This window comes from Saimiri boliviensis, chromosome 4 (genome assembly GCF_048565385.1).
Source record: "Saimiri boliviensis isolate mSaiBol1 chromosome 4, mSaiBol1.pri, whole genome shotgun sequence".
NCBI lineage: Eukaryota > Metazoa > Chordata > Mammalia > Primates > Cebidae > Saimiri > Saimiri boliviensis.
In genome coordinates, this window is record NC_133452.1 from 27,640,373 (window position 1) to 27,655,768 (window position 15,396).

Sequence of the window (15,396 nt, forward strand, 5' to 3'; positions counted from 1 at the left end):
TTAGACAATGTCCTTCTTCCTTCTCAGGGACTCTGAATATCCCCATTTCACAATACAAATAATGTAGCTGAGGGGTTGAAAAGACAAAAAAATTCCATGGGATGAATTGAGGCAGGCAACTGACAGGGTTAAGAACATATTCAAACCTTTCTGTGCCCTCACGTGGCATCTTCTCTGTATACGTGCAGAATGCAAGCTCCAGTGGCTCTTCCTCTTCTTTTAAGGACAGCAGACCTATAGTATTCCTCACTTTCATGATCTCATGTAACCTTAATTGCCTTTTTACAGGACTCATCTCTGAACATAGTCACACTGGAGATCAGTGCTTCAAAATATGAATTTTGACGGGATATGATTTAGTCATAACACTTCCCCACCCAGCCATATCACATTTACAATCCTGGCCCCCATAGATCACATGCATAGCAAAACTAAATTGCTCAAGTTCCCTGAATTGCCCACATTTTTTCCTCCATGATGCTTGTGTTTTTCTCTCTGCTTTCTTTTCCTTGCTTCCCTGTCTGCCAAACCTTCAGCTCAAACTTATCTGTGAAGCTTTTCCTGACTTTCTTCAGGAAGAATTATTGTATCTCGTATGGCATTATCATATTATTTGATGGTGGATGCTCAATAAATATATTTTTGAACATGTGACTTAACATTTGACAAGACTTTCCAATGTTGCCTAACTCTGAAACCAGTTCTCCATTAAGTTATATTCATGGAAAACTGCTATGCAATTATGTCTTTCTCTCCAAACTTGATATATGCAGTAAGAGACAGGGGGCTTTTGCCTAAGATTTTCAGGGAGAAATTTAATTGAGGAAATATCTGATAATAAACATTATTGCTAATTTTATATTTGAAGCCCATATCACAATCTTATTTCCCGAAGATGAAGAATTTTTAGTTAGGGAAGACAGGGATGTTATTTAAAATAAAAAGGATCAAGTAGACACATTTGGGGAACCCAGACTCCCTAATGATGTGGAACACCTCCAAAATGACCTATGAATACATTGTAGCATCACACAAACTCTACTTAGTATCCCCTTGGATTGGTGTACAATTTCAGGTCATAGGCCAGTGTGTATTACAGATACTGAAGGTGCAATCAGATTTTCAAGTTCATGCCCTGTGTTCACTGCTTAGCACTCATAGTCAATTGGAACATACAGCCCAGATAATAGAAAAATTTAGCTGCTAACACCTTTCACTAATAAAAGGAACTGTCCAATGACCTTGATAATGTGGAACTCATAACATCTTATTGTATTTATAATGTAACAGGTGACTTACCTACATGGATGATACTTATGATCTGAAACAGGCAGTCTCAGCTTAGAAATAAATATTAGCTGTGTTACCTTAGGCAAATTTGTTACTCTGTGGCTCACTTTCCTCATCTTAAAAAAGGGGTAAAACCTACCTCTCAGGCAATCTGGCAGGATTAAATGAATTAGTATATGCAAAATACTTAGAATAGTATCTGGCATTTAGAAAGCACTGAAATGTTAGCTATTACGAGTTGAAAATATTTGTCCAGTGCTGTTATTAGAGTTTCTTTAGAAAAGACAGCATATGATCTTTAAATGCATACATAGAAATCTCAGATTTCTAGCATTACAAGTCATATATAGATTCTACACACATCTGAGGATATTAATCTTCAAGACCCATAAATGGAGTCTTTTTCTTGGTGTAGTCCTAAAGTCAGTAAACTGCCTGGGCCATCATTTAACTGTGGGAACTACTCTTGGCTTGCAACTCCAGTTCAGCAGCGATTTGGTGAGGTATCTGTGGCAATCATTGTGGACAGAACTTTATTTTCTTTTGTCCCTCTCCCACATTGACAAAACACTGTTATCAGTTTCACTTGGGTTGGTCACAAAAACTTGGAAACATTGCATTTCAATCTAAGTGTGAGAGGAATTCAGCAACTTTCTCCACTGCACTAAGTGATTGCTCATTCCTTCCAGGCATTCAGGTGAAAAATTTGGAGTCAACTTTTACTCATGTTCATACTTCATATCCAGTTTACAGAAATCCTGTGGCTCTACTTTAAAAAAATCGCCAGAAACCAATCCCATTTTATTACATCTAAGGCTACTCCCAGACGAAGCCATCATAATATCTCATCTTGATTATAGTAATACTTTTTTTGAGAAGGAATCTTGCTCTGTCATCTAGGCTGGAGTGCAGTGGTGCGATCTCGGCTCACTGCAACCTCCACTTCCCGGATTCAAGCGGTTCTCCTGCCTCAACCTCCTGAGTAGCTGGGATTACAGGTGGGTGCCCTGTAATCTCATCTGTAATCCTAACACATATACATATATAGGTATATACATATATTTACACACACACACAGACACACACACAGTAGAGATGGAGTTTCCCCATGTTAGCCAGGCTGGTCTCAAAACTCCTGACCTCAGGTGATCCACCTGCCTCGGCTCCCAAAGTGCTGGGATTAAGGCGTGAACCACTGCACCCAGCTTATTGTTAATACTCTTTTAACTGGTCTCCCAGCTTACCTATCACTGGTCTCCTCCCTTACCTATCACCCTCCCTATGGTCTATTTTCAACATAGGAGCCAATACGATTCTTTCAAAAGTTAAGTAACATCAGGCTATGCTCCTGCTCAAAACCTTTCCATAGCTCCCAGTCAAGTATGATCCTAAACTTTTAGCTCCCTCACCAGTCTTTCTCCCACGTACACCCTCTGACCTGATTTCTGTCTATGTCTGTTGGGAATGCTCTTCCTCCATTTACGTAACTGTGTGACTAGTTATGCTTTTCCTCCTTTGCTCAAACGTTACTTCAGGGAGGTTTATCCCAGCTATTCTATTTAAACACGTGTATGTCTTACACACCTAAGCATCTCCTGTCCTGTCCTCAATGTTTCCTCCATAGCACTTACCACTATTTAATACAGAAGTTCGCACAGTTGTGGTCACCGGAATTTCCTAGCAAGTTTGCAGGTGACGCTGATGCTGGTGGTCCAGAGACCACACCTTTGAGAACCAGTTTCAGAAGAATCTCTTCTCTCAGACTTGCAATATTTCTGACTTGCGTAGAGCTAAACCACCCAAACTTTAGGAACGACCTTAAGCGTCTCTTACTCAGGCCGGCACCCATCCCTAGAGTTTCTGATTGGTTAGGACAGCTGGGGCACAAGATATGCATTTCTAATCATAATTTGAGAGCCACTGATTAAATATAATGTATATTTTATTGTCTATTTGCTCCCTATTAGAATGTCAATTCTATGAAGCAGGGACTTTTATTTTCTGTTGTTTCTACTTGCAAAGAACAATATGAGGCACATAGTAGCCATTCAGCAAATATATATAGAAGGAATAAATGAAAATTGCTTATCCTAGTTACATCAGAACACATCTCGCAATTTTATTGTAAGATTTCATAAGAAAAAATACAAATACAAAGTTAACAAACATTGTATAGTTCAACCCCCTCATGCAAGAAGGCATTTTTAAGCATTGGGCCACACAGACAACTGGGATATCAATATTTGGGAAATAAACTATTAACAATTTACATTATAGCATTAGTATTGACACTAAATATTTATGAAAGCTACCATGTGCTAAGCACTTCAAGTACTGTATCTCTTTGAATTCTCGAAACTATTGAGATGGCTAGTGGTGTCATTTCCATTTTACAGAGAAGGGCTTGGTCACACCATGCAGCCCATTATCCACGGACTCCATAATTTTTATACTGTCTCCTTCCCTCCATGTGCTCTCTCAACTGGGAACAAAAAGGTAGGGTATGAAACAGGAGGTGATGGGTTTACTTTTTAGTGTACAGACATATCAAGGTTTGAATTAAAATTTCCTGAAACTCTTACAACACTAAAGGTCATCTAGCCATCTTTCTATTATAATAAGATTCAAAAGAGCACTGGATTCTAGATGCAAATGTGGAACCATAAATATGTTCATACATCTTGTAAAGAATGAGAAAATAATTTTTAGGAGGCATTTTTGTGTGTATAATTCAGAATAGTTTAGTCAGTCCGAATATTTATTCTATCAAACTCTGAACAGTAGAATTACATTTATGCAGAAAATAATGGATATAAATGATTATGAGTTAATGATACATTTTTTCCCCCCAAATAGGCCGTTAGACTAGGTGACTAACTTTTTCTTAGACGGCCAAATAGTAAATGTTTTAGACTTGTAAGCTATACAACTCTGCAGTTATGGAAAGCAACCACAGACTAACATAAATGAATGGGTATAGTCTTGTTTCAAAAAACTTTATTTACACAACAGGTGGCCAGTCCATGGGCCAAAGCTTGCTGACCCCTGTGTTTAAAGATTCCCATCTTAGTAGCATGAATACAATGGATCAGAAAAATTTCAGGTAACTTTGTAAATTTATCTTTAAAAAAAAAAAAAAAAAGATTGCTTCTTCCTATAGAAACACCGATATTCCTATAAATAAAAATTACTTTTAAAAAATACAATTCTAGCAGGCAAATAAAAACAGACAATTGTCTTTGTAATAAGTTGAATTAACTAAAATAATCCTTGTATTTATTTTTTACACAGCACAAATGCAGATGATACAGAAGTTCATAATTTCCCACGAAACTTATAAACTTAACAACTGGGAATCTAAACATAATATTCAGAGTCATCCACAGCTATCCACTGCATAGAATCCATTCTACAGCAGCAGAGGAGTACCTTAATTTAAAGCACCAAGTTTCCAGGCATTACTACAAATATCTTCTTTTCATTCTCTAATACATGCAGTCAAACTGCCTATGAAGCAAATACCAATTCATTTTATGCTTTAACAGATAAGGGAAAGCAGTTGGAAAACCAACATCATTAAGTCTAAAAGTGATCCTACCTTTTCACCTTACTATATTTTCTCCCATGAAATCTTAAACTTTTAATGTAGTTATATTTAACATGAGTATAAATCAAAATTTGAACTTAATGTCTTTTCAGATTCATCCAATAGCTTAGAATGTTTATATTTGTTTTATGACTTGAGGAAAACAAAAAAAATCTCGAATTTAGAATATTCTGGCAATCTTTATTAAAAGTTAAATTTATTATTTTATAGCAAAGTAATATTGTTTCTTTTTCCAAACATTACAGATTTTAAAAAGTTCCCCTAATGTATGTAAATATAAAGCTTATTCCCAGTACACATTTTACAGAGGTGTGTTTTCATTTTTTGAAGCAGGGTTCAATGGGCATTGCTAACATCAGCCCTATATACTCAGAGATGACTGAATCTACTCAATGGACAATGAAAACTGGTTGAAGCTGCTGATGAATGCTTCAATAAAAATCTGATACACACAGATTTCATTGTCATATTCAGTGAAACTGAAGTCTTCCTTAAAACTGATCCTGATAGGCTGAAGATGGAGTAATGGACTGTTAGTTCCTCATGCCAAAAATACATGGGTTTGTCATACAAAGGCTTCATTCTCTGCCTGTCGTCAATAACTTGAGGGCCTTTTGTAGATTCTGTACAGCAGTGCTTACATCTTCATACTGCAAAGCACTGCCAGCATATTTGCAGTACTTCTGAGCTCTAGCAAAGTCCTCTGGGGTTAAACGAATATCCCCTAGAAAAAAAAAATAATTAAGATATTTATAGGAATACAAAAAGTGTTCTGTAAGGTTGGGCAAATGCTTATGTTTAAGATTAAAAAATGTATTTAAGGCTATGTAAAAACACAATAGGTTTTGTCAATCCCATATGAACTTTGATAAATTTTCTTCATCCTTTTCAATTGTCTTTTTACTACTAATATAAACCACAGACATAGCAATACATAATAACATAGATGAATAAGATTTTCCTTTAAGAAGCAAAAATAAGGACAAACAAGGATAGTAGCTTTGGTGTCTATGCTAGAATCACTTAGCCTCTCTTCATGGCACAATACAGACAGACAAAACCAATTCAACCCTCAACTGAGCTGGAATATAAATGTAAATTTCAATAAAAAAAGGTGGATAACAAACTTTATGTAAAGAAAACCAGGTTGCTTAGCTTGTTTTTAGCATGAAAATATTTTACATTTTTGTGCCATCCATGTACAAATTTCTTAAGGTGTTCCTAAGGTTTCTTAAATTTTATATCATTGAAATATACAATTAAACATGTAAACAACCATTACAAATTATTTCTCCAAAACTTTTTCTAAGTTTTCTAGTTATACACATAATTAATATGTAGAGCTCAAATAAACAATTTCAGTTAATTAAACACATTAAAAACACTTCATTTAATCTAAGACAAATTTCCTTGAATATGTATTTCTAAAGACAAAATTAAAAATGGATATTGTATCTTGACTTTTGAAATAACCACCATCTTCTCTGGACATTTTCATGTATTTGGGAAATTTGTATACTTGGAAATACTGGAACACACACACAACATAAAATTTAAAAACTGACATTAACTAGGCAAAGATTTCTAAGTAGGTAGCAACTCCAGGCCAGCTAATATAATATTCTGATCCCAATTATTATTTTCTAAAATTTTCAAAAAGACTACTAAAACAATATATGCCAGAGTTTTTAGCTCAGTGTCAGGCACCTATAGGTGCTTAATCACTTCACTGCACGAATATGAAAAAGCTGTATTTTATTTCCTACATTTTCAAACTAAGTTCATATAGAATAAAACATTAATTAAATTACAGATTTTAAAATACACATATACTTAAACACAGTAACGAGTGTAGGGCACTACAGTAAATCTTCAAATATTTGTTGAACTAGTAGTATTGAAGATTACATAAAACTTGGCCTTGTTGTGAATCAGGGATTACAGATTCCAATTTTAACAGAAGTTATTGACTTGGCATTTGTTACCCATTAAATCTAAATATCAACTACCAGTTTCGTTGACAATTTAGTCAGGTATGCTTCAGTTCATATTTTTGATCTTGAAAAATACCTACCATATTTTTTAATGCGTTTTCAAATTATATTTAGGCTATATATGCTGTCTAGATGAGGGAAACATCTTTGAAAATTGAGTTTACCTTAACGCTACTCACTTTGTGCTTTAAGTCTGTCCTATCTCAGGGCACTGTTTTAAATACACAAGCCATCATTCCAGAATTTACTGGATGTGCTGAAAGCAGGCATTAATGTCAGATTAATCTTGTTTTTACAGCATTAGCTTTAGCACTGGTTGACATATCAGTAAAATGTGTATAGCTACAAGAACTGTTATTATTTTTGTTTTATAAACTAAACTTATCCACTAAAGATTAAATTATTTTAAAACACCAATATATTTTTTCATAATTTCAATATTTATAAAATGTGAATGAAAATATATTAACAGAAAAATATTAGATATAAAATATATAAAGCTTACAGACATAACCAATTGTATAATTCATATATAAAATATAACGAAATAACCAATGTATAGATTTATATGCAAAATGTAATTTATAGACATAGAGATATTAGATTTATTTTCAACAATGAAAAATATAAGCAAACAAACCATAGTTACTTGCTATTTTGTATCACATAAAGCTCTCCTTCATTTAAAAAATATAGTAGTCTATAATCATCAATAAAATGTGAATTAAAATTTTAAACTAAGTAAAAATAAAATGTCAATTAGGATTCTTTTAAATTAGCATTTAATAACTCAACAGAGAAAATGAAAAAGATACAGGAAGGGTAAACACATTTCAGGAAGAGAACAAGTGCTAAATTTCAATTTATTTGATTTTATACTCAAAATGGTAAATACAAGCTTAAGGCACTAAAATAAAAGCTGTTTTTTCTATCACTAAAATTTACTGGAGGCCATAATCAGAACCAGAAAGTGTGCAATGTGGACCTAAAAGGTGTTTCAAAGATTAGAGGGGTTGTTTACTAATGTATCTCTCTTCTGAAATCTTTGCTTGTAAGTCCCTGATGGGCTGCAGACAAGACAATCTATACAAGAGGGCTTCATCTCCTCTTCAGAGGTCAGGATAAGATCAGGCAGAAGAGAGCTAAAACTATCAGCTAAATCCTCTACTACAGTGGCAAAGAGAGCCTAGGTCAGCACTGGATCGAAGACAACCTTACTTAGTGTAAAGAGAAATCGCTGCATGCCCAGCTGACATTAAGTATCCATTTTCAATGTCGATATATCTAATGTCGTAATGGAGGATAGAACACTTAATTGTAAATATTTTCAAAATGGGTCTTTAGAGGCTCTTTTCTAGAAATTCTTTTTTTTTTTTTTGAGACGGAGTTTCACTATTGTTACCCAGGCTGGAGTGCAAAGGCGTGATCTCGGCTCACGGCAACCTCCGTCTCCTAGGTTCAGGCGATTCTCCTGCCTCAGCCTCCTGAGTAGCTGGGATTACAGGCACGCACCACCATGTCCAGTTAATTTTTTGTATTTTTAGTAGAGACGTCGTTTCACCGTGTCAAGGGCCTTGGATAATCTCATTCTGGTTACTCTCTTATCCTCTGACTTAGATGCAAGGCACAGGACAGAACTGTCATACATGCAGGCATTGTTGAGACATCACTTAACAATTCCAACAATAGTAGTAATAATTACAGGCAGAATTTCATTACGTCAAGTACTGCGCTAAACACTACTGTGATATTATATCACTTAATACTAAAAAAACTTTATGAGGTAAGTTGTCATTCACACTCAATACTATTCAGAGATGTAAAAGTAAAAAAGTAAACAGTGTGCTTCAAATACTTACCTATCCAATTCACTCTCCAGAGTTAGCCACAAATTTATTGCAATATATTTAATATACATTAATTTCACACATATAATATATGCATTAAAAGGTGATAAATATTAAGCACTATGGAGAAATATATAGCAGAAAAAGGATATAAGAAGTACCAGAAGTGATGGTAATGGTAGTGACAGTGAATATAAATGCAGTATTTTTTAAAAATAATTTTTCAGAGCAGTTTTAAGTTCACAACAAAGTTAAGAAGGAAGGTAAGATTCTCATTTCCCCTTCCCCACCATGCATAGCTTCCTCCATTATTAATCTCCCCGACCTGAGCAGTATATCTATCACAATCGATGAACATGCATTGATCCATCATTATTACTGAGAAACTACATTAGGGTTTACTCTTGATGTTGTGTTTTCTATGAGTTGGGACAAATTTATAATGACATGTATCTATTATTATAGTGTGACATGGTTTGGATTTGTGTCCCCACCCAAATCTCCTATCGAACAGGAGGAGAGACCTGGTAGCAGGTGAGTGGATTATGGGGGTGGATGCCCCTCTTGCTGTTCTTGTGATAGTGAGTTTTAGTGAGATTTTATGGTTTAAAAATGTGTGGCACTTCCTTCTTCACCCTCCTACTGCCAGGTGAACAAGATGTCACAGGCCACGGGTAAGAGAGACGCGAGTCCTCCGTGGCCGCTGGCAATAAAGACCCTGTAATTTGGCCTAGTCTTTGTCTCAGTGGTGATTTCACACTCACTCAGTTACAGCAAATAACTTGCTGGGATTTTGATGCTGACTGCCCGTAATCCATAGATTAAGCTGGGAAGAACTAGTATCTTGAGAATACAGAGTCTTCTTACGCATGATCACGAACTCTCCATTTATGTAGTTCTTTAATTTGTTTCATCAGCATGTTGTTGTTTTCCTCATATAGATCTTGTAATGTATTTTGTTATATTTATACCTGAATATTTTTGTTGGGGTGCTAATGTAAATGGTATTTTGTTTTGTATTATTGTGTTTACGTAAACACAAACACAATGGCAGCATGTTTTAATTTCAAATCCCACTTGTTTTGTGCTGCTTTGTGAAAAGCAGCATATTTTTGCATATTAATTATGTATACTGCAATCCAGCTATAACTGCTTATCAGTCCTAAGTGTATTCCCAAAAGTTTTATTGGGGGAAAACTAAAAAACATCTACAGTACAATGTTTACAGTCACAATTTGTAGTGAACTCATTCCCCAAAATATATTACAACTCAAGTTGACTTATCTTGTACATTCACAAACCTACTTCTGTCAAAGTAGTCCAGAGAGTACATATAGTGCTTCAACTGTATCTACGTACAAACTAAAGCTACCGCTCATTCATCTGCTGTCCAGGAAAGCTTAGGAAACATTCCTGCCTTTCTACATGAAAAAAAAAATAGTACAAGTTTTGGAATTTTCTGTAATTAAACAAGGCATATTCATGTAATACATACTTCAGCACTAAGAGGCGGTCGCTTCACTTTATATAAAAAAAGTGGTAAAAATCTATTCCTTTTGTGCAGTTGAACCCATCCTACATTCAGATTCTCTCAAAGCACTAATAAAATACTTATTTGGTCTAAGTGTATTTTTTAAATTGATTCCTTCAGATTTTCTACATAGACAATCATGTCATCTATGAACAAAGAAAGTATTATTTTTTCTTTCCTATCTGTATAGCTCTGATTTCTTTTTTTCTTACTGCACTAGTTAGGACGTCTAGTATGATGTTAAAATGTCAAGTGTTGATATTTACATTTCATTCTGAGTGATGTACTCTACGTTTTGTCATTTAAAGGAAAATAATCTTTGTGTCTAAGTCAAATGAAATCCCTTTCTTTTATATTCCATAATTCTATTACTGCTCAAAATCATGGCATATTTTTATTTGCTTCCAAATTGAGATTTCTTGTATAACTTCAAATTTTTCTTAGATGTTTTAGTTTAGCTTTTTTTTTTTTAATCTATGTCTTTCATATTCTACAGCTTCTATTCTATATACTACGAAATCCATGTATTTTTCTTAAAGGAGGGGAGTTCTCAGATTTCTTATTCTAATTTTGGAGCAATTACTTTCCAGGCATGTGGGAAAGATATCATAAAATTCTTCTTCGTTAGATTATCTAAAGAAGCATATTTCATAATTTGTTATATTTCATATTTCTTTTTATTGATTGCCACCCTTATCTTGATGGAGTACATCCTGAGGTAAGTTCCTTAAAAAAGGAATGTGCTAAGCAAAATATGAGTTCTTACATATTTAAAAATCCTTATTTTGCCCTAACACATGCCTGACAGTTTAGATGGGTAAAGAATTCTAGGGTACTGGTTCTAGGTGGTAGACTAAGCATATATAATTAACTAGTCTTCCTCCTGAAACCATGTTGAAATGATAAAGTAATGCAAAAGGAAATAAATCCACAAAATTGAAAAGAAGAGAAAGAATGAAAAATCCGAAAAGGGAAAACTGACAAGAGATGTAAAGAACATCTCCCCAAAACTGTGGAACAAACTGCTCAGGCAGTGCTAGGACTGTTAAGGTAGGTATGATATCCACCTCATTACCAAAAGGGTCTCTTCATTCCATGGCTGAGAGGCAGGTAGGCTTACTAGCCAGTTCCCACTCATACAGGGAGAACAGAAAATTCGAGTTGAAAAATATACCTGCAGACATTATCAGAGGAAACTCAGTAGCAGCTATTAAAAATAATCAAGGTCTTCACTTTAAGAGAATTAAATCTCATTTGACATATGAAGAAAACTAAAGTCTGAATGAGAAAGACCAAAATAAACACAATGCCTGATTTGGGCCAAAAAACAAAGAGAAGTCAGAAAAGCAGTAAAGATTATACCTAAACCAATCACTTAGCCTATAAACCAAACAACTAAGGTGACCTCAGACATTTTTATTTTCAATAATGGTCAGTTCCTTTCTTTTTTAGATAATTTAATAACTTAGTGTAGATTAGAAAAGTCACAATCACAATTCACAGAAATCTTGAAATAAATTAAAATAATCTAGTGTAGGCTTCCATCACAGCCTTAGTTACATGTTTGTTCTATATCCAGTAGTGTATGAAAAAAAGAGCTGTAACAAAAGGGGACACCTTTGAATGTTGGTATTTTTAATATCAAACAATCCTGGTTCATTTGAGTATCTAGTGAACACAGTCATTCAAATAAATTTGTTTCAAATTACCTAGAAATTCAAATTTAAGTAAGAACATTTAAATATATGGTACTGTAAAGTTAAAACTACAAAACAGCAAACCAAAACAGAAGATAAATGTGTCTCACAAAACAGTCAGCTGACTTACCCTGGGAAATCGTATTGAAAAGTGCTGGATCAATGGCAGGTAGAGTCTGTGGAGTAGGTTGGATGGTATTACTTGCTACACCTGCAAGTCAGAAAAACACAAACGGGTACAAAAGTATTACACTTTTTAATTATACAGTAGGACAGCACTAAAAAATCATGAAGAAATTTCATTACCTTGCTTATTTTCTTAAAACATCAATGGATTCTAATTGGATATACTTATTTGACGTTGGAGGACACTGAGTGTTTACACATGTGTACTGGCTATACATTTCCTAATATGTATTTTGTCTAATGCTTCAAATTATTTCTCAATTTAAGCTTATCAAATACCTGTAGAAGTAGTACATTATCTACCTTTCAATTTCTTAGCCAATTAAATAATTTGGTGATAAAGTAGAATATAATTATAATTTAGTTTAACTTAGAGGATGAATCCAATTTCATCACTACGCATGAAATTACAAATTAACGTTTTTAATTTTTTTTAGTTTACACATTTTAAGATGATATTTTTACATATTCAATACACAATTTTCCAATAAACAACTGTTTTGACTTTGTTAGAATATTTCAAAACTGTCAAATCAATCAATAGCTTAGCATTCTGGATTAATGGTAAGAAATATACTAAAGTTGAAGATTATTTATTAATCATCTAAAAAAATTAACAAAAAGTATTGAAAGTTTCCAAAAAAGACTGAAATGATTCAATCAACAATAAAATAAAATGAAGAAAAGTTGATTACTCCAAATCAATGGAGTTAAATAGTCTCTCAAAATGGACTGTTTGCCAAACTAATACACTGAATTCAAATAATCAATTTGTAGGAAGGGTAAAGTGGAAAAAAATACTGGAATAAAAAAAAGGAAACAAAGAAAAGGGTTAAAATAAAGAGGGAAGTTTCTAGGGGCATGGATATATATATCCACTGAGAGTTATAGAATAATGGTTTCACAAAAGATGACTGAAGTTCTGAAATTTGTTAAAGCTCTAAAGTTTTTCTGGTATGAAGTTCTAAAGTTCTTCTGTTATGAAGTTTTAAGATTTTTCTCATCCCCAACGTAAGAGAAAAAACTGGTTTAAATATACACTATTTACCTCACTTAATTGTGTTTCAGGGCAAACCAGCTCCATATTTATACCATTTGCAACTATTAAAAGCCATAAAAATCTTACTTTTTAAATACAAATTGAAAATTTTTAAAGTACCCAGGGATACAGATGAAAGGTGAAGTACAGATTTCATACAGTATGAAAAAATATAAAGATTAAAACCTGCCTCTCCTACTCCAAGCCACTTTAGGGCTAGTACCAGTTTTTATGACACCTTTCCATCCACCTACAAACAACTGTGCGTCCAATCTATATATGTCAATGCTGTTCTTTGCTAAGAAACTCGTGTAGTTGTCTAAACCAAAATCTTCCAGAAGGTATACTCTGTGTGTTTTACAAATGGTAGTTAAGTTCCGTATACTATACTGTTCTACGCATTTTTCACTTACTGCGTCCTAGCAGTAATTCCATATTAATACATACCAAAATGCCTTGCTCTTTTTAATGGCTACATAGTGTTCCATTCTATCCATGCACAATTTATAAAGCAATCCATTACTAATGGACATTTAATTTCCAATCTTTTGCTATTACAAATAATGCTATTCTTATATACTGTGTATATATGAATGCATTTATAGAAAACTGTATAGAAGTATAAATGCAAAGTGAGGAGACAGGCTGACCTATTCAATGGCTATTTTTTGCTTGATTTTGATAAGTGCTCACCAAATATATTTAAATTATAAACATCTGTCATAATTTTCTCCACAAAACTTGCCAAACACTGAAAGGCATAGAAATATATATCATTTTAAAAATGCTAGAATGTAAAATCTGAGATGCATCTTCAGAGACTAGTCATGTCTAGTGCTTTGAAACAGATGTGCCTAAAGCTTATGCAGATTACATATATTGTTTATATACATCTTTAACAACAAGATAAATCTACTCCAGTCTAATAGTACTATAAATCGGTAAATTTGTAAGATCTATAAATTTGTAATTTATAGATCAATGCCATTCCTTGCTAAGTAATTTGCATTTCTGTCTAAATTAAAATCCTCCAAACAAATCTTTGGATAGAGAAAATTATCCAGCAAGTGTGATTAAACAGACTCCTCAAAGAACGTAGCACTTGGAGAGACACAGAAAAAGGAAGAAAGACATGTTACCTACCTTACCCATGAGGAACAGTATAAGCAAAGAATGAGTGAAACCTTAGTGTAATCATGAGAAATAGTGCTGGGAGAAATGCGTAGGCCAGAGTTTCAGAGTTTCAACAACAGAGTATCAAAGCCTACAGAATAATGCAAATGTGGTACTTCTGACGCAACAATACAGCTGACATTTTGATGTATAAAGGAAGCTACATTTTACAATAAAAAGTCTAGCTTTAATCACAAAATAATTTTAACTTTATTACTAAAATCTTCTTCTGTAATATGAACTATAAAAAGGGTATATTTCTTGAGAAAGAAAAAACATACACTATATATCAACTGCATGTGGTATCTGTGCAGTGGTGAAAGCACAAGAAGCAAACACTTTGCCTGTTTAAACAATCCCTATCCCTGTCCTCATTGCACCGCCTTTGCTTTTTTGTAGAACAAAAAACTGTAAATTAGTACATACTATTCTTTTCAGCTATCTTAAGGATTTCCCTTTGATAAAAGTGCATCCTGAACCTTTATATGAGAGAAAATAAATCATTCTTAAAGTGAGTAAGAGGGGAAACATTTGGTATTATTTATATATTAAATTTTTTTTTTTTTTTTTTTAGGCAACTATGAACTTTTTTTATTGTTTTAAATACACTAGAAAAAAAAATCTGGGGCTAAAAGGAGGAGATTCCAACACCTCAAACCAATCTTAAGGGGAAATATACTAATCAGAAAAGTAGGTTTAATTTGAGAGGATTTCAGTTCCTTGGAGGAAGAATATAAGGCAGGTGGCCAAAACATGAAGTTAAAAAAACTTGGATTCAGGTCTTGGTTCTGTCATTACTGGGTATGTTTTTCTTAGAATAACTGCTTAGTCTTTTGAGAGTTTATAAATTAAAGACAGTAATACATAACACAGCTGCTGCAAGAATAAGTGTGGAAATTAGCTATGACAATTCTTTGACTGGTAAAGCTATAAGAGTGTATAAAATATGATAGGATCTCAATCTATAAAAGTTCTAAGTTTTTAATTTTATTCCTCCCTCTAAGGAACAAAAGAGAGAGAAAACAAGAGGCT

The 15,396-nt window shown here is 33.7% G+C and overlaps 1 protein-coding gene across 2 annotated transcripts in view; it reads right to left on the minus strand.

Moving 5' to 3' along the window:
• Window positions 1–3,384: 3,384 nt before the first annotated feature.
• Window positions 3,385–15,396, minus strand: part of VTA1 (vesicle trafficking 1) — a 69,184-nt gene continuing 57,172 nt past the window's right edge. For both annotated transcript variants that reach the window (XM_003926865.3, XM_074397382.1), the window contains 2 exons: window positions 12,097–12,177; window positions 3,385–5,621 (listed from right to left, as the gene is read on the minus strand). In XM_003926865.3, the coding sequence (XP_003926914.1) occupies window positions 5,476–5,621; window positions 12,097–12,177 (227 nt within the window). In that variant the 3' untranslated portion in view covers window positions 3,385–5,475. The remainder of the gene's footprint in view (window positions 5,622–12,096; window positions 12,178–15,396) is intronic.